The sequence below is a fragment of the Ursus maritimus genome, unplaced genomic scaffold (assembly GCF_017311325.1).
Source record: "Ursus maritimus isolate PB19 unplaced genomic scaffold, ASM1731132v1 scaffold_25, whole genome shotgun sequence".
Taxonomy (NCBI): domain Eukaryota; kingdom Metazoa; phylum Chordata; class Mammalia; order Carnivora; family Ursidae; genus Ursus; species Ursus maritimus.
Genome location: NW_024425008.1, coordinates 5,096,409 through 5,121,471, shown reverse-complemented (window position 1 = coordinate 5,121,471; position 25,063 = coordinate 5,096,409). Strand labels below are relative to the sequence as shown.

The 25,063-nt window shown below is 52.4% G+C and overlaps 1 protein-coding gene across 4 annotated transcripts in view; it reads right to left on the bottom strand.

The window, feature by feature from the left end:
• Positions 1 to 25,043, bottom strand: part of BCL11B (BAF chromatin remodeling complex subunit BCL11B) — a 97,139-nt gene extending 72,096 nt beyond the window's left edge. For 2 of the 4 annotated variants that reach the window (XM_040641447.1, XM_040641449.1), the window contains exons 1-2: positions 24,482 to 25,043; positions 10,655 to 11,023 (exon numbers count right to left, since the gene is read on the bottom strand). In XM_040641447.1, the coding sequence (XP_040497381.1) occupies positions 10,655 to 11,023; positions 24,482 to 24,539 (427 nt within the window). In that variant the 5' untranslated portion in view covers positions 24,540 to 25,043. The remainder of the gene's footprint in view (positions 1 to 10,654; positions 11,024 to 24,481) is intronic. The other 2 variants (XM_040641448.1, XM_040641450.1) reach the window with 1 other exon arrangement.
• Between the last annotated feature and the right edge of the window lie 20 nt (positions 25,044 to 25,063).

The following is a 25,063-nucleotide window of genomic DNA, read 5'->3' as shown; positions in this document are numbered from 1 at the left end:
TCCCCGCCCCCCTCGAACCCGGGCCGAGAGGGGGAGGGGAGCTGCCACCGGAGGAAGAAAGAAGCGCGCCTCTTTGGCGAGGCCAGACGCGGGCAGGGTCAGCTGCGCCTCCCTCCGCCCGCCCCTCACCGCCCCGCTCGGGCAGCTGGCCCATTAAGTCCCCGAATTATGCATGGGCCTGGAGCCCCCTCGGCCCTCCCGCCCCAGGAAGACACAATCAACGTGCGCGGCGGGCCTGGGTTGGGAAAGCAGGAGAGACGTGGCGGATGGTCTCCTGGCCGCGCGCCCCAGGGCGCAGGCTGGAGAGGCCCCGGGCGAGTCGGCAAGACCCGCTGCCTGGAGGGGACCAGGGGCGCCCAAAGGCCGGGGAGCAGCTCCTGGGAACCTCCGGCGGGACCGTAGCCGGAGGGGTGGGGGGGTCGGCACCGACCGCAGAGGAGGCCCCCGGTGCAATCACGGAGTTGCCAGAGTGTCCGCCTGTTTCCGTGCGGGGTCCGGGAGGTGCGGGCTGCCGCGCGCCCCCTCCTGAGCTCTGCATCACACGCCTTGGGAAAGGCCATTATGCGCCTGGGCTTGGTAGTGAGGGGAGACTTATGGACCCCAACCTTGGAGCCCCCGGGGGCGGAGCCTGAAGTCCCCGGCGGGCGTGGCAGGAGGAGTTCTGCCCCTGCCCCCTCCCACGTGGGAGGGGATGATTTGCTAGGGGTGGCACCGTCGGGGGGGAGGGGAGGAGGTCGGGAAGGGGGGAGGGTCGCAGGAGATCCGGGAAGGGGGCAAGATGAGTCTTGCAAGTTGCAACCGTCGGGGCACACGGGAAATTGCATTAGTGGTGAGGCAGGTGGCGCCCGGTTTCATGGGAGTGGGAGAAAAAGTACAGTCTCAGAGCTGGCAGGATTTTGATGTCCGTCTCTCCCCCCGCCCCATCGTCTTAGAATGCGCGGAGACCAGACCGGAGACCCTAGGCGCTCAGCAGACCCCGTGGTCTCGCGTCCCCACAGAACGCCATTGTCGGTGTTCGGGACCCCGTGCTCCGGACAGCAAGCCCTGGACCCTGGAGTGTGGAACTTGTTTGCTGTCTTGGGCCCCGTTTGTTTCTGGAAATGAGTTAGTTCCCTCTCTCTTTTCCTTCCCCTCCAAAGCAAAGGCCAGGTCAGGAAAATTACATACCACTTTTTCCCAGCGAATAAAGGCTCCTCCTTTGCAGGGAAAGTTTTACAAGCCAGTGATGTCAATGATGCAAGGAGAAGACCACACTGTTTAGGTTTCTTAATTGGCTGGCTTTGAACTCTTGGTGGGAGGGGGAAAGAATCCACTCTGGCTCCTTGGAGAACTTAGTTTTGTGGGGTCTACCAACCTCAAACCTTTTAGCCCGTTGCTGGGGTAGGAAGGGGTCATCAAAGGTTTGTCCTGTTTCTCTTTAAGGGAAACAAAGAACTCTAGATGGTTGTTAGTCACTGAGCCCAGGACAGACATTCCCTGGCCCCCAGCCTCAAGGGAGGACCCCCAAACTCAGCGGGGGGACTACACTCCCCAGATGCCACGTTCTACCAGCAAAATCTTTAAAACAACGCCAGTGCTTTCTCCACTACTTTCAAGGATTCCTTTGGTACCTGAAGTCAGGAAAGCAGAAATGGGCATTCTGGACACTGCCAGGTTGGACAGATGTCCTCACTGGAGCTTCATCACAGTACAGGCACTGGGGCTGTCAGGTGGCAAGGCTCTGTTCACAGGGTTGATCTTGGATGGGCGCTGACCCACACACACCTGTGCACCTTGGAGTCTGGCTTTATCTGCTTGCATCTAAGGCTGTGTCCACACATGCAGCCTGAAGGCAAAGGAAGCTGTTGGGGTACTCAGCTCCCCCCCCCCTCCCCGGGAATCAACAGCCCTGAACAAATATTGTCTTGGCTTGGAGAACTAGCTGGCTGTCCTGGGCTGGGGGGTTCACCCTGCCCTTAGCAGTGCATCTGAATAGCTGCCTTCTCATCTCCACACCCGGAATGGGGGGTTCTGACTTCTCACCTCCCACAAAAGGTCACTTTGTTAATATTCTTCCACCTCAAAGAGCCTGGGGTCCCAGTTTTCATGCTAGTGGGAGCAGCAGGCAGCCACTTTCCCAGACCCATCTCTCATCAAGTGCTCACACCTCTCCCCGCCAGACCTCCCCCTCACACACTCATCCCCACACCCTCAGCACAGACTCCTCCTTCCTGAGCCATCCCATCCTCCCACCCCCACCTCCAGATCAAAACCAGCAGACCAGCAGGAGGAGGACTCTAAGGAAACCCACTGAAAAAATAAAAATGAAACCTAGAAGCCTTGCCTTCTCCAGAAAGGCCTCCTGGTCCCTGGGTCCAGCTAGGGATGGGGGGGGGGGGATCTCTAAGTCCTGATCACACCCTGCCATCTGGAGCTCCACCCTGGACTTAATTTGGGCAAGGCTTACACCCCTACCCCCTTAGGTCACTGGTTACCACCTAGCAGTGCCTGGGTCAGAGTGCATTTCCATTTCATGCGGGCTGAGGTTCATATAATTCGGGAGGTCCTCTTTAACAACAACAACAAAAAATACCAAACCACATCTACAACATTAGGGGCAGTGCCTGGAAGAGGCACAGGAGGGGCCCTGAGCCTAAACTCTGCACCAAATCTTCCCAGGGGAATCTTCACGGCTTGAAGCAGAAAGAGACCGTTTATCCTTTAGTATGATAGTTTTCATTTCAGCCACCAATTTCTTCAAAGAACATTTATTTCCTAAACCCAAGATGTAACAAATGAGGGAGTCAGTTGGGCCGCTGGGTGGGAGGAGGATTTAGGTAGGAAGCTGGAGCTTACCCCCCACCCCCCCTGCTGGGTTCTTGCAGCTGTTGGAAACCACTGGTAGCTCCTTCTCCTATTTCAGCTCAGGAAGCTCGGGCCCAAAGAGGGGGAGGGTCTGCTCAAGGTCACACAGCCTGTCAGCCACAGGGCCTAGACAGCACCCCAGGTCTTTGGCCAGAGGCCACCACGCCTGCCCCTCCCCACCCTGCATTCAGTAGGCCCAGCTGCCTCCGACCACCTGACCCAACTGGGTTGGAGTGCGCTCCTAACAAGATACTAAATCCACAGATGTGTAGGACAGGTGGAGGTCCACCGTCCTGCTTCCTTCAGCTCACACTAGACTCCAGGTCCCATCATGGCGCTTCACCCTCAGAGAAGAAACCATTCGTGGCCCGGCCAGGAGCAGAAGCGGCCTGTGCCAGCCCCAGTTAAAGAGCCACAGGATGCCCTGGGCCTGGGCTCCCCGTGAAGGTCACCGGCTGGAAATCAGGAGCCTAGGGTCTCAGCACAACTGTGCCGCCGACTCACAGGGTAAGTATGTGAGGCTCTTAACCTCTCTTGATTTCCTCATCAACAAAATGAAAGTAAGAACTGATTTAGCACCTTTCATGGGGCGGAGCCAGTGGATGGGAGCTTAGGATGAAATACGACCCCGGCAACAGCAACGCTGCCTCGCCACAGGAAAGAGCATGATTGCTGGAGTTCACAGCCCGGGCCCCAATCACCAGCTGTGTGACCCTGGGCAAGTGATTTAACGTCTCTGAGCTTCAGTTTCCTCTTTCGTAATGTGGGCTTAATATCAGAATCTACCTCATGGAGGTGTTAGGAGGGTTCAATCAATGAATAGCTGCAAAGCCTTTCAAACAGTGAATGGTACAGAGTTAGTCCTAATAAGTATGTGCTCAGTTAAAAACCCAAATATGAAAACTCAATCTTTTTGTTTCCTCAGTGAAAAGATAAACCCAAGGGCGCAGGGGTGACCGGCAGGCTGCCCTATTTATATAGTTTACTGACACAGGGCTCCCTCCTAACAGACTCTATAGCTAGTGGTTACGCATTAGTCAGGCATGAAAATGAGCACGCACAAAAAAAGGCCGGCTGTCAAGTGCCTAATAAAAAAGTTAAGCCGACTGCTAACTATTTACTGTCAAACTAAAAACCTAATCATAATGATAACAGAGGCTCAGAGTTGGTTTATCTCCCCCACCTGGGAGCCCCGTGCCCTTCCCTCACTCTCTTCCCTAACTTCCCGTCTTCCTTTCTGAACTGCTTCTGGAAGCATGGAACCACCTCTATGAATCACAGCTAACAGGGGCTCCAAACCTAAAGAAAACCTACTAAGGAAAAAATTTTTAAAAATTACCCTGTAGCTGACTAGTATTTTTTGTCTTCTTTTCAATTCAATAGAACTTTCCATTACAATGCAGTGTTACAGTCGCACTGGGTAGCTGCTGGCACTGTGCGATGGTTTGTACAGTGTACATCATACCTTCAGTCTCTCCTCTCCCCGGGAGGCCAGCAGGGCAGGGACTGCTCACCCCCGCTTACGGGTCAGGACACTGGGGCTCTGCCAGGGGAAACGGCTCGCCTTGAGTCACGGAACCGGGCAGCCTGGTGTGGCAAAATGGGCGCCTGACTCAAGATAATTGGGGTATGGACTCAGCCCCGCCAGTAACCAGTTATATACGCTCAGGTAAGAATGGGAAGAGATCCTTAGCAAGGAGATCCTTCCAGCTCAGGCCAGGAGGCCAGAATCCCCACATGGATTCCTCCAGTGGTTCTCTATTATTAATAATAGCTAACGATCCACAGGGACCTAATATAGGAATGCGTTGTCTAAATCAAACCTTGTAACAAGCCTGAAAGATAAGAAAGATTATCTCCATTCTACAGGCAATGGGGACTTGGAAAGGTGAACAACTGGCTGAAGGTCATACAACAGGTCATTGGCAAACCCAAAATCCCAGCCCAGATCCATCCATCTGAATTCATGTCTTATTGCTTTCTAACCCACCACCCACCTCTCCAAAACCTTCACGAGAAAGCACTGGCAACTCTATGGGGAGGCTACCCACAGACTGTGGGTCAAGGCCTCTGGGGGCCTGAGGGCTCCAGGCCATATCTGCAGGGTCATACCTAAGACGGCTTCAAAGATCACCTTGGCCCGGGTCTGGAGGTATTGCCTGCCCCCACGGGCTGGGCCAGCCAGGCAGAGTTAGACTACCCCTCCCTAAAAGCCTCCATTCCCTGTGCCATCTGAGGAAGCCAGGCAGACCAGAGTCTGACTCCACCTTGCTGTGTGATCTTGGGCAAGTCCCTTAACCTCTCTGAGCCTTAGCTCAAAGTGGGGTTAGAAAATATCTATTTCAAAGTGGGGTTAGAGATATCTGTTTCAAGGTTGGTATCTATTTCAAGATGAGATAAACCAAGAAAAACACCTAAGCACAATGTGGGTTACCAGGTAGGCCCCCTCTTCCCCACCACCTGCGAGCCCTGCCCCAGCTGTGGGGTCAGCCCTACAACACCCAGCCCCAGGACCATGTCTCTCAGACAGGACACTCCACTATTCCTTGGTGCAGACAGAACTAATAATTAGCTGTCACGATTTAATAATACAAAAAAGATAATCCACGCTACAACACACATGGATTTAACCAATCTTAATTTGGAGGCAAAATAACAACTCTAAATATATCAAATGCAAGTTTTTAAAGACAACCTGCAAGTGGGGTTTATCTCCAGTTTCCAGCACAAGCAAGTTATTTAGTTTCTTCCACTGGCCAAACTAATATTCTCTTTTTCACATTTATTTTATTTATTTTTTAAAGTCTGAAATGCACATTTGCTGAGCAGCATGTAAATCCTCCGGCTGATCAGAAGCCCTTTTCTCCAACATATTTTGCCTAGGGATGGGTCACTGCGACCCCAAACCAAACCCCCTGTCTGTGCTCTGCCTATTACTCAGGCCACCCCCGCCCCGCCTCCAGGCGCACCCCGACTCTTCCTAGGTTCCAGACGAAGACGTGCAGAGCGGGTGGGGCCATCGCAGCAGGGAACTGCCTGCCACTTCCACCCCAGGGGGATCTGCCACCTCCTGTCACCCGCTGCCTGTCTCCCGCATTTCTCCAGAAATCTGACATTTGGGGCTTGGGGGGGGAGGAAGGAGGACAAAAAGGCAAAAGGCAAACGTATGACTGACAGCTGATGGCTCACTCCTCCGGTTATAGCTTCATTTGGTTATGGAAGGGGTGATAACACGCGAAAACGAATTACCTGTGATCAAGAGCCTTCCCTCCAGTGGCTATAAAATGGGGATTCTAAGGAGGAATCGGTGGAAATGGCTGAGAGAGACATCCGAGGTAAGTTCTCAAGACTCTGACCGAGAAGCCAACACCTCGTGCTGCCAAGCGGGGTCCACACTCTCTTAAAAGCTTTTCAAGAAGCTTCCACATCTCAGCCATCTGGCTGCAGCCGGACCCTGGGCTAGATGGGTGCTCTCTGGGTCTCATCGCTGTTCATTTTTGCCATAGGACTGACAAGTGGGGACAGATGAGGAAACTGAGGCCCAGAAAAGTAGGCGGGCACGGGAATTGCACCCCGACTGACCGACACAAAAGCCCATGCTCCTTTGATTTCCCCAGGCTCCTCCCCAGAGGGACCCACCCTCAGACCGGCCACCATAGGACAGTAACAACATGACCAAAGATGGCTGGGGCAGGGGGGCACCCGACAGTTGTTCTGTCGTCGTTTCTGATGGTGGAGTTCTCTGAAGCCAATGGAACTTTCTCCGCCGGTTACTGGAAGAGCTACGCTAGCTACGCTCCCAGCGGGAAATGACGAAGCTGGGGAAACAGCACCAGAAGGGACGACGGTGCTCATCTCTGCAGCGGGCAGCCCGTGCTCCAGGCCGGCACGCATCATTTAAACACCACAGTTACTGTTAGGTGCATTCCCCGTACGAGGACACTGCCGCTCAGGAGGTCGGGTCACATGGCCCAAGGCTGGCAGGTGGCATGGTAGGGCTCAGAAGTGCACTGGGTCCCTTCCCACGTGGCAGCACGCAGCCTCCCTGGCGCGGGCATCAATCCCCAAACACCACCAGCCCCTTCTCCCCACCCCTCCTCAAGACACCCATCCCACATAATGGCTCAGAGACTGCTGTTCTTTGCAAACCCATCTCACCTCCCCCCCACACAAACACTAAGCTTGGCTACTCCCATCTCCCCCAGCTCTGCCAGAAGTGGGAGAATGCAGTGAGAAGGGGGCTTAGCAAAGGTAAAAAATTCCTATATAGGCAGACCTGAGTCAGACCTCCAGTCCAGAGCTCCCGCCTTGGCTCAGCTTCCCCTGTCTGTCCCCAGATGGGCCTCAGACACAGGCACCATGGCCCTGTTCTGCCCACAGCACACGGCAAAAGCACAGGGCCCCGGGCCTCAACCGCACACATCAAGGGCAGGGCTACTACTGCTCACACTTGGGCCATGTCTCCCAGGGGGGAAAGAGCAGCAGCCCAGATGGCTGTCCTCCCACCATGCTCCCTCTGGGGGGTTCTGTCACCTCGAGGCCAGGGGGGAGAGCGGTAGGTGCTTGTTTATTAAATGAACAAACGAATGAATGAACGAATGCCCTCCAGGATACAAAGCTCCAGAAAATTCCTCCTTCTACTCTCCTACTTCTCTATCGTTAAAAAAAATAATAATAAAGGAAAGAAAAAAATGATCAACTACTCCTTTTATGCCCATCTCCAGACTCCAGGGTCCCAAGGAAAGGGCCGATCCAGGGTCCAGCCCTGGTCCAATGACGGACAGAATTCCAACTCTGGTGTCACCCTGGGGACGCCTCAGAGGTGGAAGGGTCCCACATATTCCACAGGCCAGCCCTGCCCACCCATCTCTGCAGCCCCGCCTCTAGCAGCACCCGACAGTGAGGAGGGCTGGGACCCGTCTGGGCAACGCTCAGATTGTTGGTTCCCCGAAAGGCATGACCATCATGGTCACCACAGGCATCTCCCTTGGGACAGCCAAGCCAGAGGCCAAGTCCCAAGAGTTAACAGCCACCCGCTCCCCAGCAACCAGCCCTGGGGACAAGAGCGGGGCTCGGACAGGCTGGAGCATCCCTCCCCACCACGTCCGGGAAGCAGGAACAGGAGAGGCCTGGGCGAGGCCAGCAGCGCCAGGGGCCTGGGCAGCAGCTGTGCGGATTTCCGGAAGCCCGGGCGGAGAAGCGCCTGTGATTCCTAGTTCCCCTCTTAAAATATAAAGACTCAATTATCTTTGAGCAGCTTGCTTTACACATGAATTGACACATTTATTTTACAATAAATAACTGAAAGTTATCTGTGTTTCCTTTACTGTTAATCTACACAGAGAAATAATAAACAGGGCTTGTCTACAAAAATGCAAGTACTGCAGTCCTCAGAATTCAATTAAGCTAAAATAATTAATGCTCCCACCATATTAAATTACTTTATACATTTGAGCCACTGAAGTTTTATTCTTTAATCTTTCCTTTTTATTAAATAAGGAAAAAAGAAAGAAAGAAAGAAAAGTTGGTGCCAAGGCAGGGAGGGAAGAAGGGGAAGGAGGGCTGGCAAGCAGGCACAACGTGCCGCTAGAACGGGGTGGCCGTCTTCAGCTGACACAGCATGGAGACTGTTTTGTGCCTTTGATTAAAATAACATTTTAAATGCTTTGAACAAACATATCTCTTTAGACTTCTAAGGGATTATTTTACATATTTCTCCGAGAATGAAGAAATCCATTCGTCCTGTCGCTGAACAGAAAAGGCCAAGAATATCTTCCGTCGCACATAAAATACGGATACCGTAGGCTGCTGCCGTATTACAACCTGGGAAAAGGGGTGTGGGGGGCGGGGGTGGTAAGGACAAAGCCGCCTTGCAGATTAACTTCGCCTTTTATGAAATCACATCGCTTTCTTAAACAAACCTACCCACAACGATCGGCAGCCTCTCGCTGGGAAATACCTTCATCGTGAAATGAGGATTCGGATGGTTTTTGGTGAAAGCAGAATGCTTTTCCATGGAAATATAAGTAGGGCCCAGAGTCTCGTGGGCAAGGTCTGTGGTCACTGACGCCGGGTGTTTATTCTACTGGAGAAAAACTGTTCCTCCAGTGTCAAAGAAAAGAAAGGCATGGGGACCCCAACAACATCAACGAAAGGGACCCGGCACTTTTCTGGACAGGAGGCCCCAGCCCTAACGAAGGCAGCCATCACTCACATCAGCAGGGCACTCTGAGAAGCCGTGGTTTACATGACCATGGCCCCGAACATGCTGGACATTTTTCTCAAAGCCCTTGGCGACTTGAGAGCGTGAGAGACGTTGCTCTAGCTCAGCCACCGGAAGGCAAGGCCCACAGGCCAGTATGATTCGAGGGGGTCCCCCCAGCACCTAGCACGTGCCAGCAGGAGTCTGCATCCCACCGCAGTCTCTTCCCAACGGAGATCTCCTTAATCCCATTTCACAGATGGGAAAATTGAGGCCCGAGGTCTCAGAGTTGCCATGTGGCTTGCGGCATTACCCTGCCTGCCTTCTGGGTGATAGGGCCCTCTGCTCCATCTTACCCGTGGGAGCAGGTGCCTTGGGCTACACCAGGCTCACCCCCCAAGGAGGAGCACCCAGAGCCTCAGTCCCTCCAGCACCCCCACTAGCTTCCACACCCAAAACACAGCGGACACCTACTTGCACAGTGCAGCACCAGAGGGGACCCCTGAGAGGAGAGTTCCACCAGCGCGGCACTTACGGAGCCCCTGCTCCTTCGATCCTCCCCCAGGCCTGCCAGGATTCTCACTCCCTGTTGACAGATCAGGAAACTGAGGCCTGGCCCCATGAGGCAGCTGGTCCAGCAGAATGCGAACCCTCATCAACACGCGCGCCGGTGCCGTCTTGCCGCAGGAACACCGGCTGCCACGGCCCTCTTCCTTTGCGGGGCCTCCCAGGCTCAGAACTGGGACCAGAAGCAAACACTGTAGCTTGCACAGAGCACAGGCCCCGTGGAGGAGGCTCTGGCATGCCATGGCCACGGCCCAGTGGGACATGGCGCCGACTCCCTGTGGCCGGAGGACACAACCCCAACACCTGTTCTTCAGGTGGTAAAAGTCAGCTGTCCAGGTGGTCAGCTGAGTGGGCGTGCCAAAAGGCATGTCCAACCTCCTGAAAAGGGCGCGGTGTTCCAGCAAGTTCCCGCAAGCCCTTCCCTAGACCCGCCAGAAGGATCAGGCAATATCAGAAGGGGCCTCTGAGATCAGGGCACGTCTTTTTACAGATGGGAAACGGAGGCCAGAGAGCAGAAGAGGAGAAAATGAGTGCTCCCATTCCTAAGTGCCTACCAGGCCCTGCCCACAGGCCATGTCTCACTAGACCTCACCACAACCCTATGGAGATAGGTCTCGTTAGCTCCATTTCACAGATGGAAAAACTGACTTGTCCATGTTGTGAAGAACAGATTCCAACCCAAGACCGCCTGGCTGCACAGCCAGAGCCTAAGCCAAGTAACCAGCAAACCGAGGGCCATCTAGCCTTTCAAATTTCCGATCTGTACTCCCGGCCATCTATGGATTAGGCCCTACAACAGAGTCTCACTGCCAAAACCAAAGCAACCAACGGTCAGCTGTGCCTCTCTGAGCCCCAGGCCTGTCTCGTCCTGAGGGTCACCCAGATAGTGGCCCCTCGGAAAGGGCGAGCCCTGGCGGGTGGTCCTATCCCGGTAGCCCCCAGACCCTCCCAGCACCGACACCCAGCACAACAAGGGGGCAGGCAGGCATGGGACCTGGGAGGTGGCCTCAGCGGCGGCCTGGCCGGTGTAACATTCCATACCTGCAATGTTCTCCTGCTTGGGGCAGATGCCTTTCGTGGGCGAGAGCAGGTGGTCATCTTCATCGGGAGTGACCTGGATCCCGATCTCCACCGGCTCGGACACTTTCCTGAGCTCGGAGCGCGAGGAGGGCGGCGGGCTGCCCTTGTCCAGGCCTTTGTCATAGCAAGCACCCAGGCTGCCACCACACTGCTTCTTCTTGTGCTCTATAAAAACCAGGATGTCCCCCAGGGGGAAGTTCATCTGACACTGTCCACAGGTGAGCAGGTCAGGGTCGGGGCCACCCACCATCAGCCCCAGGCTGCTGGGCTCCTCTATCTCCAGACCCTCGTCTTCTTCGAGGATGGCGGCCTCCACATGGTCAGCCTCTGCTGGAGAGAGAGAGGAGAAGGGGGCAGAGAAGACAGAGATGGGCTTAGGCAATCACGGGCACCCACCGGCCATTCCAACCCTTCCCCACCGAGAGGGGGCCCCTCCGCTGCAAGATACTAGAGGTCACTGAGTCCCCGCATGACTCCAGAGGCCACAGATGGGCAAACTGAGGCTCCGGGAACAACGTCGCAGCCCGGAGAGGTGGTTGCTTAACTGATGCTACACTTACGCCTTTGTCATATTTGCTGTTGATTCCCCCCCAACATAGCCTGTAAACACATCCATGTGCACCTAACACCCATCCTGCTTTCACATGAGGCTCAGTGTCATGGGCCCCATACTTCAAGCTAGAGACGTGTCTCTCCCACTTTACATCATCTGAGAAGCACCTGGGGAGCTCTGAACCCCCCGTGCCCAGGCGGCACCCCAGACCAATTACAGCAAGATCCAAACATCAGATTGTCTTTTTGTTTTTAAGACTCCCCAGGTGATTCCAGTGGGCAGCCAAGGCTGAGAACCGCACGCCAGAGCCGGTTCACCCTGCTTGGGCTCGATCCACTGCCCCCTCCCTTCCACGGTTCATTCATGTCCTCCCCATTCATGGGAGCCCTGCTCGCGTTCCTCTGCCTCAGACCTGGCTGCACACCAGACGAGAAAGCAGAGCCCCAGACGGGCGTCAGGCAGCCAGTCCTTAGGAGAGACAGCAGCCCACAGGCTCAGAAAGCAACAAGTGAGTGTCGATTCGAAAAGAAATATGAAGAAAAAAGCAACAACGACAGCAGTGCAGGGGAAGAGACGCTGAAAGTCCGCTCGCTGAGAGAGAGCGGCTCTGCTGTCAGCCACCCCACTCCTGGTCAGACTGCCAGCACTCTGTAGGTTTCCCGGCACTCATCAGCTCCCCACTGTCCTTTTTGTTTGTTGGTTTTATTTTCACTCCCAGAAAAAGAAAAGAAAAATAAGAAAAAAAAGAAAGAGAAAACCTCTTCAGACTCCAAAAGCATTTCTTGGCAGACGACAAACCACACTTTCAATGGGCTGTACATTTTCATATTTCTCTAGCAGCCGATATACTTCCTTCTTTTTTTTTTTTTTTTTTTTGGAGGGGACATGGGACCCAGATATTTTGAAGCCAGTAAATGCCTCAAATGGCAGCAACCCCCAGGGGGAGAACAGGAGGACTCAGCAGCCAAAAGTGTCATAAACAAGAGGAGTGGACAGTGAGGTTGCACATCCCCTCGGGCTCTCAGCAAACGTGGGCTGGAATTTTTCAAGAGCAAACAACTTGGTGGTGGAGACGGCGCAAGTGTCGGGGTCTTGGGAAAAGCCAAGGTGCAGCCAGAGGTCTGACACCAGAGGAGGCAGGTAAATTTTAAGTTATACGATATTTAGTAAGATACAATGAAAACCACAGAGGAACGGAGAGAAGGGATGGAAGGGAGGGAAAACACATTCCGGGGCAGTGAAGTTACTGACGGGCCAGAGCCAAAGAACAGATAATTTAAGGAAAAAATTCTGTGGCATCTTCCATCCTACGTATAAATCTCTGTTCTGTATTTTCTGAACACAGCTTCTTCAGGCCCGGGAGTCCATGTGTGATGCTGAATCTAGGACGGACAGTGTAGGACAGGCAACACGTAGGAGCCACATGTGAACAGGTCGATGCATAGGTATGGCTGGGAAGGAAAGTTAGCATTTGAGATCCTGCCTGTGGTTAGAGACAAGCAGACAGAGTCCTCCATGAATTACATTTGGACATGCATGAGACCCATATCAGTACAAAAATACCCTGAAGATGATAAAATCCTCAATCTGTTGTCTCTATACCTCTAACACACACACACACACACACACACACACACACAAACCTATAAGGTAAGAGAAACAGTTTGCACCGAGCTGGCCCTGGGAACCATTAATTACACTTTAAAAAAGAAATCGGGAATTTACTTAAAAAGGAGTTGGAAGACAATGCTACATAATTAATTTACCAATTTATTTTATGAAAAGATGCTTTGGTATGGTTGAAATGTAATCATAACCCTCATGCCGAACAGTGGTTGTAGGGGGACCAGATTCCTGTGAACGGTTTGTCAGAATGGAAAAGGTAATTATTCGGTGCTTCTTTTCCCTTTAATGATCTAACATTGAGCAATACTGTTTATATTGAAAAGCTTGCACCTTTAATTACCAATTACATATACATAATTTCAGAGCCAAAGGAGAGGGCTGTGAAAACAGTTCTTTAGAAATATAAGGATGTATTGTGCGCCATTTCTAGAGAGGGAACTCTAATAAATGGGAGGAGGATGTCAAAATATTGTTTTGTTAAAAAAAAAAAAAGGAGAGAGGCACAAAGGAAATGAGCTGAAAAGCAAAAAAGGACAAAATGAAACAGAGAACTCAGAAGGAGCAGGGGCAGCTCGGCAGTACCTGGTCCCGTCTGACCTACCACTTGCCAGCAGGCCTGGCGCTCTGCTGCGTCACCAAAGCGGCCACACTTTCAGCGTGACAATCCTTTCTGAGGACGGGGAGGTGCTTCCTTCCGCTTAATAATTTCATCTTTCTTGTCCTTGTTTTGTTTTGCTTTTCATTAACTTTTTCAGCCCTGCCTGTCTGCTCTCCCGGGAGGAGTTCTAGGAAGCACGCATACCTTCTCCCTGCTAGGAGGCTTTAAGCTACATAGTTTCAATCCGTCCTTCTCATTCAAAAGAAACAGAGACTACTTTAAAAAAAAATTAGCAAAGGTCACGTAAACCTGTTCGCAGGCGTTCTTGCCTCTCTGCCTTCCGTCTTTTGCTGAGGACTTGGTACCAGCACTTTTTTTTCCTTTTTCTCCTTTTTATTTATTTTTTTTGGTAACATCTGGTATTCTTTCCTTTATTTGGGCTCTCTCTGCCTTTTCACTTTCCTCCCAGGCCCTGTGAGTCCCTGTCACTGAGTCTGAAAGTACTCGAAACTGTTCGCTGTGCTGCAGTTGATTCCTGCCTCGGGCCCCCTGGCAGCCAAGGCCCCCTGGCAGCCAAGCCCCCCTGGGCGGCCAGGCCCTGCCCCCATCCCACAGACAGCTCTGAACCCCACCTCCTGGACCCAAGACCCAGGACCCAGCTCGCTGCCTCCAAGGGAGTCCAGGGGCAAAAGAAACAAACAAATCTTCCCTCCCACTGTCAGTGTTGAAAGTAAAACTCAAGATGACAGCGGGTGTTCACCCTACTCCAAGAATGGGGTTTCCTCTCTCCCCCCTGGGGGGGCGTGGGGCTCTGGGCTTCATCTGCTGAGTGAGATACTTCCCAGGAAGGTGGCAACGCCACCCCCAAAGTTCAGGCAGCAGAGGCAGCATGAACCCCTCAACTGTCAAGTTTTGGGTCACAGCGGGTAGACCCAGACAGCTTGCTGAGCCCAGAGGCTGGTGCTCACAGCCTTCGGAGACACCCCCAAAGACAGGCTGTGGTTTCATTTCCGCTCGCAGGCGGATACTGAGCTGGGTGTGTGGGGTGTGTGTGTGTGTGTGTGTGTGTGTGTGTGCGCGCGCGCGCGCGCACGCATGTGCGTGTGCACGGCCCTTCTTAGAACTCTATCGATAATGGAAGAAATAAAAGGAGAAAGAGCCACTTGGCCCAGCTCGGAGAAGGGCAAAGTAGGCTGTGTCTGGCCCTCCCGGTACCCTCTTTTTCTTGTCCTGTGGGCACCCGGGGCCTCACGGCCCCACACAGCTCAGAGAACCAGGCCCAGCTTGGGAGAGCCAGAGCGGCCCAAACTGCCACCCAGAGATAAGAAAGCACCAGGGAAGAGAAAATACACATAACAAAAACAGCTTTTTTAATTCCCAGGCCCAACAAACCAGCCCCTCAGGCTGTCTTGTCCGGCAAACTCAGGCCTTAAATAAAGAAGGCAAAGATGAGGTCTTTCCTCTGAGATGATTTCTGCTTTCGTGAAAGGCTCCCCAAGTGTCAGGCGGCTCTGGAAAATATTGCCGCTCTCGCTATTATGAGCCGAATAAAGTACAGGGATTGCTAAAATGTTTGACTCATTAAGAGGAAAAATGAATGGATGCACCAGGCGGCTTGTTCAAATGTATGATATCATGTTGGGGTGGGTTCTGAAATATGAAATCCCAAAGCTCATGGACAAATATATATTCTCTCACACACATACACACACACACAGAGTTAATTTTCTTTACAACAAAACCACATTTTATTTACAAGGCTACGCCTCCTCCCAGCTGATAAACGCATTTAGAAGCAATGAAATCAGGGTTCACAAATAATAACGGATATTTGTCGTTAAGTAGATGGGGAAGCACTTGATCCTAAGACAAACTCCCCCATGCCTGAGCTCGGCCAGCAAGGAATTTGGGGCAGAAGACAGAAATGGAAAGACATCATTAACACCGACCCAGCCAAGCAGCCAACAGGCCCCCGGCAGCTGCAAAGGCTTAGCATGGCCTTACCTGGCCAGTGATTTCCCCCACACGCGGGGCTCCAAGGGCCCCACCCGCCCTGGTCCATCTGTAACAACTGCCTCTGCACCTGCCCTTCGGGGAATTCCAGCCAAGGGGCCGACCGCCTGCTGTCCCCAGAGCACAGTGTGTGTGCCCTGCTGCACACACAGCACCGGGCCCATGTCCCCCTTACCCTGCACTGATTCAAATCCAAATCTCTAACGGCTAAGCCACAGTCCAGGAGAAACATAGGAAGAATTATTGTTTCAGTGATGGGGGCGTGGGTAGGAGAAGGATGTGGGGGGAGGGGTGCCAGGCTCTAAAAATCGTGTGCCACCAACGTCACAGCCGCCATCATGATGTGTACGCATGTTTACAAGAAACGCTCAGCATCCCTCCGCCAGAGCTCTGCATCCGACTGGAGACTTTACACCTGCTTCCTACGAAGACGGAGCCTTTGCCAGCAAGCCCATGCTCACCAATAATCTGCGAAGGGATCTTTTCATTCTCCTCCCCGCGAACATTCCGGGAGGGGCTGCGACTCCAGGCGACACTGAACCACCATCAACACGCACACTCGACGGAGCACAACACTTTCTGAGCTGCCGTCAATTTTTAATTTATTGGATCCAAGAGAAAATAACAACCATGGGGAGGGGAGGAGGGAGATGGGTGGATGGGAGAGAGAAGGAATCAATTCTTGGTGGAGAAAATAATCTATGACTAGATGACGCTTAAAGGCACGACAAGAGGTTTTATGAAGTTCTCCGAACATCGGGAATAATGAAGTGCCCGGCAGAGGCGGCAGAGATAAGAGCAGCCCAGCAGCCCAGTCAGGCATGCCTTAGGAGGAATGTCCTCAGAGGGCCAGGAGGGGTTAGAACACATCTGAGGGTGGGAGCCACTGTCCGGGACCCAGCCGCGTTTGGCCACCAAATTCCTGCAGCCAGCAAGGCCTAGGGCCGCCACTGGCCCTGGGAGGACACAGCCTGGCCGGTGGAAGCAGGCCCTGCTGTACAGATGAATCCCCTCCCCGGACCACCTGCCCTCTCAGGAGGACGGCTGAGCAGTGCAGCGGGGCCAGGCGTCTCAGAGCTGCTGGCCCCAGCCCCACAACTCCCTGACACCCTCCAAAGGCCTCCTCCCTACCACCCTCAGATCAGCTAGGAGGAAGGGTGCATGCCGGGGCCACCCCCCCACGAGGCCCTGTCTGCTCCATGCCAACCACCACATGAGCCTCAAATGAGATTGTTGAGATTTCTGGCCCCTGGATGGAAGGCAGGGAGAAGGCTGTGGGTACAGGACCTTGTCGGCCACCGATGGAAATGACCCTGGGTCTGGCTGAGGGGGCCTGCCGGGGAAGGCCAGAGCCTGGCCAGCATTCCAGGAAGGCAGGCATTCCTNATCCCTGGGAGGTGGTGTGGGGTACAGGAAGAACCTCAATCACGTAGCCCAGTGGCAGACTCTGGAGGGGAAAGTCTGACAGTGGGAGAAAGACCCCCCATATATACACGTTGCCCTATACACCCCACCCTGGTTTCAGAACACTTTGGCATATTAAAAACAGCTCCTTGAAAAATACTCGAGCTATGGACTGTCCAACCTTCCCTTCCCCACACCACATCAAGTCCAAAAACCGAGCTCAGGGGGCCTGATCTCACACATTCGAGAGCAGAAAAAAAGGCCAAATGAATAAGGAAAACAGCGTTCAGGTGCATTCACAGATCCTGTCCCTTCCTAAGAAGTTACTAATAAAAAGCCAAGTCCACAAAACCAAAGAATGGAGTGACCTATGTTTTGATAAATAAAATAGTTGCTTTAAAGGGAAAAAAAAAGATTTACCACCATAGACATCCTTCCAAGCACATTCAGAAGAGTCCACAAAGCTGCAAATGCCTTAAATCTTCCGAGCCACAACAGGGCTCATAATGACGGGATCTAAAAGCACTCTTTGAGGCCAAATGAAGAGATTTGTTTTATTTAATGCTGTGCTTTTTTCAAAGGTGCTAAGCGGAAGAAAAAAAAGACCCTCTATACAGGACACCGGACTGCAAGCCTTTTGCTGGAGGACATCCTCTGAGGCTGACAACGAAACAGCAAGGACACAAGCCATTTCAATAGCTCATGTCCAAGGGAGAAATTTAAACATGACCCCATTAAAAAAGAAAGAAAGAAAGAAAGAAAGAAAGAAAGAAAGAAAGAAAGAAAGAAAGAAAGAAAAAATCCTAGCAGCACATCCATTTCCGAAGCACACGTTAATCACAGTAACATTGGCATTCAACTTTCTTGAGTCCTTTCTGCACGTCGTGGTAGGAGAGAACTCATCAGGACATCCGCGGATGGATTTCTATTTCAGCGGAAGGGGGGTCGTAAAAAAAGTTGTGTACAACAGAGGCTTGTTTTTTGTTTTTTGTGTTTTTTTTTTTACTTTGAAGTTACTTAATTTTGTGTGGTCTGGGATTTCATTATAGTTAAAATAGCTCAGACTGGCTAATTCAACACCAAGCAGATTATCAGCTCTCGTGGAAAAAGAAATAAAGAATGAATTTCTTGAATTTCAGCAAATACACAAAAGACTTGCATATGTCAAAATGCCGGACAAAAAGTCCCGGTGAATGTAGCACCATTAATCAAACCTGGATCTGGTGTCACTCTTGCCAGTAAAAACGATGCTGTTCCCCTCTCCCTGCCCGCCCCCACCCCACTGGCTCGTGCAGAAGATGTGAGAAGTGTGAAGAAGTGTGTCCCTCTGCTTTCAAGGGTCTCCAAATAGCCTGCTATTGGCACTTTGTATCCACACCTCGGGGGGACTACTGCTCAAGAGGGGCAGTCAACAAACGGCTTTTCTTGGGGAGGGGTAGAGAAACAGGGTCCAGAACATGAGCAGCTCTCACGGGCATCTGGCTCCCTGGGAAAGAAGAAAGACTACACAGGGAGTAGGGAGCGGGCTGGGGGTGGAGGGGGCAGAATACCGAGGACCCCAGTCCCGGTCGTGGGTGTAAATAAAGCAGTGACAAAGCCATACTCAGAGCAGCTCGATGACAGACATTCATGCCCGCTTCTCTTTTGCGCCCTCTCCCCGTTAAAAAATCTGTCCCTGTGCCTACAGCTATCACCACCTTCGGAGAGGGATGGTCCCCGGCATCAGTCACTTGACCGGGTGGTGCTGGGTGCAGTCTCCAGAGAGCGTTGATTTTTCCTTGTCCTCCCACATGTGACCCCAGCATTACACCTGCAGTCCCAGGTCCTTGGAGCGCTTCAGCTAAAGGTCGGCCCTAACAGTCAGCAGCCAGAGGGGCCTTCCTGAAGCCACAGGAGAGGCAGGAGGCAGCCTTCAGAGGTCAAGAACCCCATCTCTACCCTCCCCACATGTACTGTTTTTGTCAAGCATCGTCATAGCTGCGGTCTGTGTTTAGTTACAGCTTGTGAGACTCTCCCAAGTTCCAAGGCAAAGGATTGGGGATTTCTAAAGTGAATTTTTTTTTAACGGTTTTCTACAGGCCAAAGGCCACTGCCCAGCCCAAGGCTGCGAGGTGCCTATGCCACTTCATCTCTTGAGTTGTCAAATGAGCTCGCTGCCGCGATATGCTTACAACTGGCTCGATTCAAACATTAAATGAAGTAGAGAAATCATCAGCTAAATTGCTGGCCCTCGGTACTGGAGAGTGAAGGCTCTTTCTCAGCTGATGACAGCACTAGGCTTTTGTCTGACCTAATTTATTTCTCTTTCAGGTTAGAATAAAGCACTCTTTCCTGTCTCAGGGCAACCTCTTCTGCCCATATACTGAACTCAAGCATAAGACTCGAGGTTAACTGTGCTGTCTGCAGATTTCTTGAACTTGGAGAAGACATTATAGATCCAGAAATCCCATGATCAAAAGCACACATATTCCCCAGCACTAAATTACACGTTTAGGACAGAAAGAGTCTCATTAAAAGCCATCCATTAAGGGCACTGTTTGGGGTGAAAGGTATTAGCAACGCTGGGTCTAGCAAGCCTATACTCCTTCCAAACAAAGTTTTACACGTTATTTGAGTTGGCATTTGATATCTTTGGGGAATGGTGCTATTTCCCTTAGTACAGTGGGAACATTACCTAATAAATGGAATTGAGAATCCAAGTGTTATAAAACCTGAGCTAAAAGGATTTCCATTCATCAAACTGTTTTAGGAGCATGACTCCCAAAAGCAGCGATTCTCGACCGTTCCCTGGGTCTGTGACATGCAACACAGAAATGGACAAAATGATGTATGCTCTTCCCAGACCCCCTCATTCCATCATGAATGCCTTAACAGCCTAATGGAATTTTCAGAAAGTCAAGACCACAGACTCATAGGGGAAAACACACCCATTCAAAACTAACCATTTTAATTGTTTAAAAAACAGGAAAAGAAGCGGGAAAAAAAAAAAGAAAGAAAAATGCCCCCATCTGCCTAGTGAGGGCTTGTAAATCAATGCCAATAGCTTGAAAATAGATTTCTCAAACTTATATTCTCATTTTGTCCTGCTCGAATCTCTGCAGGAAAATCAATATTACAACTTCACACTTAAGACATTTTGCAGCAAGGCAAACTGCCTGGGCGGCTGATGGAAGCCCGTTCCTGGCCCATTGTAGCGAAGGCGCCAAGCCATGACACGGGCACCGAGCTCCCCCTAGCTGCCAAGTGGCACCAGGCGCGGCTCGGCGTTTCAGGCTTGCCATCAACCAAAAGCCAATTCAACTGAAAGTTTATTTTGGAAAGTATTTTATCACAACAAGCAACAGAGAATGCAAAGCGATCAAGGAAGGAGATGAAAAGGAAAAAGGGAAGGCCTGGTGCAAGACGTGTTCTAAGCTAAAAGACAGCGCCAAGAGCTCGAGACTGATAAGGAGCTAGAAACTCGTGCTCTCCATAGTCGGAAGCTGATATCTGTAAACGAACTGTTCCGCGTGCTTCCATCTCACCTGAGACATACCGCTAATTACTGTCAGATGCACCCAAAGCTGGCCTTTCTCTTCGGTCAGTGAGACCTGTGGAGTCCTGCACCGTGGTCAGCAAAGCGCCACCCCCAGCCATCTGACCTCAGCCTTCCTCCACGTTCCTAAGGCCGGCTTCCCCAAAGCAACTGCATTCACTCTAGCACTTGAGAAATGACTCGTTTTCTTGTACGGAATATTCTGAAAGCCACACAAAAATCGCCAAGGCCAAAGCACAGGGAGATAGCAAGCTCCCACCCTCAAAGAAATATGCATATGTACATAATATTCAGGGAGGGAAAGAATACCCTTTAAAAATATTAAAGGTTGTTAAAATACGCTCACGGCTGTTTTCTCTCAGGTGTGAATTACAAATGAATAAAATCAGCCTGGCATAACACCTTTGATGAACACATTTTTATTCTCCCGTGGAATCAGAGCAGCTGACTTATATCACACTTCTAATGATATGGGGTTCCCTTCTGTGCAGAAGGGAGACAAACTTCACTCCCCCCCAACAACCACCCCCCCCCGGCAAAAAAGAGGGGCCCATGTCTTATGAAATTTATCAGAGGCCCAATCTTGAAAGATTGTGGACAACTGGAGATACACTATACCCCAGAGAGTTAAGGTCATTGTGAACCTAGCCGCCTCCAGAACACACAGCTATAGCAAAGCCCAATTTAAAAGGCAACCGTGAAATTAACACAGCCTAACTTCCGTGTCAAACCTTGGGTCTCTAGTTGTTTTGCAAAATTGTGAATTCAAACAGAAAATTACTGATCTTCCAAGGAAACCTGTTGGTAGGTTGTTGGAAAAAATCACCTTCGCTAGGGTTGTATAATTTACCAGGGACATCTTATTTTCTTCGGAAAGCCTCAGAACTCCTTCGTGGACTGGACTTCATTTCATTTCCCCTACTCTCCTTGTCTGGCACTGCGAGCTCACAGCCCTTCCCTCTGCCTGATCAGCCACTGCCCCTCTTCCTCCCTCCTCAGTATTGTCACTGTTGTGTTGTGTTTGTTTTTATTAATAGCTGTGTCTGTCGTCCTCCGGTTCTAAAAGCCATATCCATCTGGGTCAAACATTTTGAAACAAACCAGAAGCCCAGGTTTTCTTCCCCAGCTGTCTCCCACCCTGTCTTATACTTGACTTCTCTTCTCTCCGGCCCTGTCTGTACAGTAAACAAGGCTCACTACAGAGCTCTTCTGCAATGCCCCCCACCCTAAGATTATTTGCTGTTTGTATGCTCTTCATGTCTCCCAGACCAGCAGTCACCCTAAGTTACACTGTCTCTAAGAGCCAGGGGCTGCCACCCCACCGAAGCTGCATCACATTCTGGGTAGTTTCTTTCACATTTAAAATCTAAAATGTGAACCCCAGGGTCAGGGCTGTGACACCACTCGTTTTGCTGGCCAGGCTCCAGAGCACCCTAAACCCGTGACCCCTGCATCACTCTGGAGAGGCACTTCCCCAGGCCATGCAGCCTCAACTGCATCCAATTCTTGCCATTCCCCTGCCTGCTCTCCTGCCTCCCGGGTGACACAGGACAGAGAAGCCAGCTGCTTTTTGATAATAAATAGCCTTGTCTGAAAACTGGTTGGACCACTCTCCCTGCTTGACCCCCTGCACATGCCCTGGTCTCCAAGTGCCCCTGAAAGGCAGGCGAGATATCCTCTGCCCCTGCCTCCTCCTCCTCCTCACCTCTTCTCCTTTGCCTCTCTCTTCTCCCTCCCTCCCTGCTCCAGTGGCAGCGGCTTTTCCCCAGCACCATTCCGAGCAAGGCTGAGAAAGAGGGGGAACAAATGAAGGATGGAAGGATGTTGCGCCAGGCATGCCTTGTCCCCCACGACCAGCTGCCACCAGTCCTTCTGGCCAGGGCTTTCTCCTGATGTCCCAGGAATGCCAGAGGGGGAGAGAGCAAAAGCAAAGCAAACCTACCTGCTTCTTCCCCCCCAAACACACAACTGCAAACACTCCTGGCTCCTTTCGCTGCTTCCAGCTTGGCAATGCAGCCCAGACAACTCCCTCCTTCCCCAACCCCCCCAACTTCCCCCTCCTCAAAAACAACCCTGGCAATTATACAGAGGCTATGAGGGGCAAATTGCCTCCTAGAGAAATTAACCTTTGCAAATATAGACATTGTAACAAACCAGGACACCACCTAAAAGGGGTGGGGGTGCGGAGGGATAAGCCATGGCTTTGGCTTGGTAAAGGACAAAATGTCAACTGGCCAAAAGGACCTTGATCAAACCAGGCTCAAATCTGGTTGTAAAACATTTTGTTTAAAATGCAACCAGTGAGTCTTCTTTGATGTTACAATGGTGAAAAATAAAAGAGACGTTCTCCTTCCTCCCTCCAAAAACGCATCCCTCTCCCAAGGCGAACCCCACTTTAAAATCTATTCCCTTCCCCAAAAAACAATAATAAATCCACAAATTCTTACTAATGTATCTCCTGTAACAAAGGAGAGGTGGCAGCAGCAAATGCTCCGAGCAGATGGCTCCTATGCTGGGTGTTCAGGGGAGGGGAGAGCCCCTTTATATATTTATTTATTTATTTAAATTTTTTAAAATATAACATAAATATTCGGCTCTCGGCCGCCCCGCAGCCAGTCCTCGGCTGCGGCTGGGCGCGCAGCCCTCTCCAGCTCCGCGCGGGCTGCCCGGCCCCAGCCCGACGAGGTGCTCGGAGGATTGCAGGAACACAACCGGCCCACGGTCTCGATGGCACCCAGAGGATGTTTTATTTCTATTGCAATTAAAAAATAATAAAAAAGCAACGGCGACCTAGGCACCGCGAGAGAAAGGACCACGGGGAGATGTTCGCGCGCCGCGAAGCAGCGGCCCCGCGGGCTGCGCCGGGCAAGGAGCGCGGCGAGCCGACCTTCCCGTGCAACTGTGCGGGTACTCGGGGCGAGCTCCCCTGCAAACACCGTACCTGGCCCGCTCGCGCTCGCTTTTTCCCTTTTCTAAATAAACCCAACTGGGGCACTGGAAGCTGCTGAGTCCCTGCCCCGCTGCCTGACTTTGCCTGCCCGGCCACTTGCTTGAAATCCACACGATTTCAGCCGGTGGATTTCCACGCCGATCTGCCTTGTTTATTTAGAGAAGGAAGATGAAAGATACTGAGATAGAAAGATGGGTAAGAGACTGATAGGTCTCTCTCCTTTCCTTTCCTTTTTTTTTTTTTCTCATTTTAATTTTTTCCCCCTATTTTACAAGCACATCCCTGTCTTCCTAATCCTGGCTGACAACCCTTCTTTTTCCCCGTGGCGGGGCTTTTTCACCAGCCCCCAATCCCCCCACCTTTCTTTTTTTCTTTCTTTTTTTTTTTTTTTTGGAGTGGGGGATAGAAGACAAGATCATCCCAGGAGACAGACGGAGGTGGGAAAATGGGGAGGGGGGGCATGAGCCCAGCAAACAGCCGCGCAGCTGGATTCTTTTGCAAATAGCAAGAGGAGGGGAGAGAAAGGCGGCGGCGGAATCCTAAGACCGGCGTGGCCGGCGCTCTGCCCGGCCGGGTGCAGCGACCGGGGACTCGGAGCCGGCGGCCGCCCCTCGCCCCGCGTCTCCCCTAGGCCGGAGCGCACCCCGCTCTCCTCCGCCAGCGCCGTCAGCGCGGACCCACGCGCTCGCCAACTTTTCCCCACTTCCCGGCTCCCCCCTCCCCCTCCGCTCCCCCAGCCCCCTCCCCCTCCTCTCCAAACCCCGCCACCAGCGCCGCCGCCGCCACACACGCCGCTCGGAGGGGCGAGCGTCCAGCCGGGCTCCGCGTGCACACACACCTCCTCCAGCCTGCGCGCCCCCTCCCCGGCCCGGAGCCCGCTCCGCAGGCCCTGGAGCCCGAAGCGCGTCTGACTGCGCAGCGCTCCGACTCCCAGGGCTGCAAAGAAACTTTCCTATGCCCCCCCCCGCCCCCCACCATGCTCTGGGCCGCCGCCGCTGCCTCTGCGAGCCCGCGAGCGGCCCCGGCGCTCGGCCCGGCTCTGTGTACCCAGCCCCGGGCACCCGGAGCCCCATCCTCCGGCCCCTGGCGCGCACGCCGCAGACACTTACGGGTGATGAGCTCCCTCTGGGACAAGTGCTGCGGGTTGCCCTGTTTGCGGCGGGACATTGCCCCGGCATCTATTCTGGCATCGCCCGGAGAGCTGCACTGATGGGGGGAGCCGGGGGAGGGGGTCCGAGCCGCCGCCGCCGCTGCCGCCGCCGCTGCCGCTGCCGCCGCCGCGCCTCCTCCTCTGCCCGGGTTGGTGTTTTGTTTTTTTTCCCCCCTTCCTCTCTTGCCCTCTCTTCCTCCTCCTCTTCTTCTGTATTTTGCGCTTTCTTCTATGCTGTTTTTTGCTTTGTTTGCAAAAAGAAAAAGCGAAGAAAAAAAGGAAAGAAAAATCTGTCGATCTAAAATAGGAGAAAGAGGCAAGGAAAAAAATCTGCTGTTGCTTGCCGCGAACTGGCTGGTTTCTTTAAAAATATATTCTTTTGAAGGAAAAAAAAATCGCTTACACTTCTTCAAACTGCTTGGCCTCCGGGACTTCCAAATGTCTTCTTGAACTTAACCGGATTTTGCACCGGTTCCTGACACTTTCTTTCAGGGTCTGGTAGGTGGAAAGCGCACTTCTACCAGGAGGGGGGGGGGGGGGG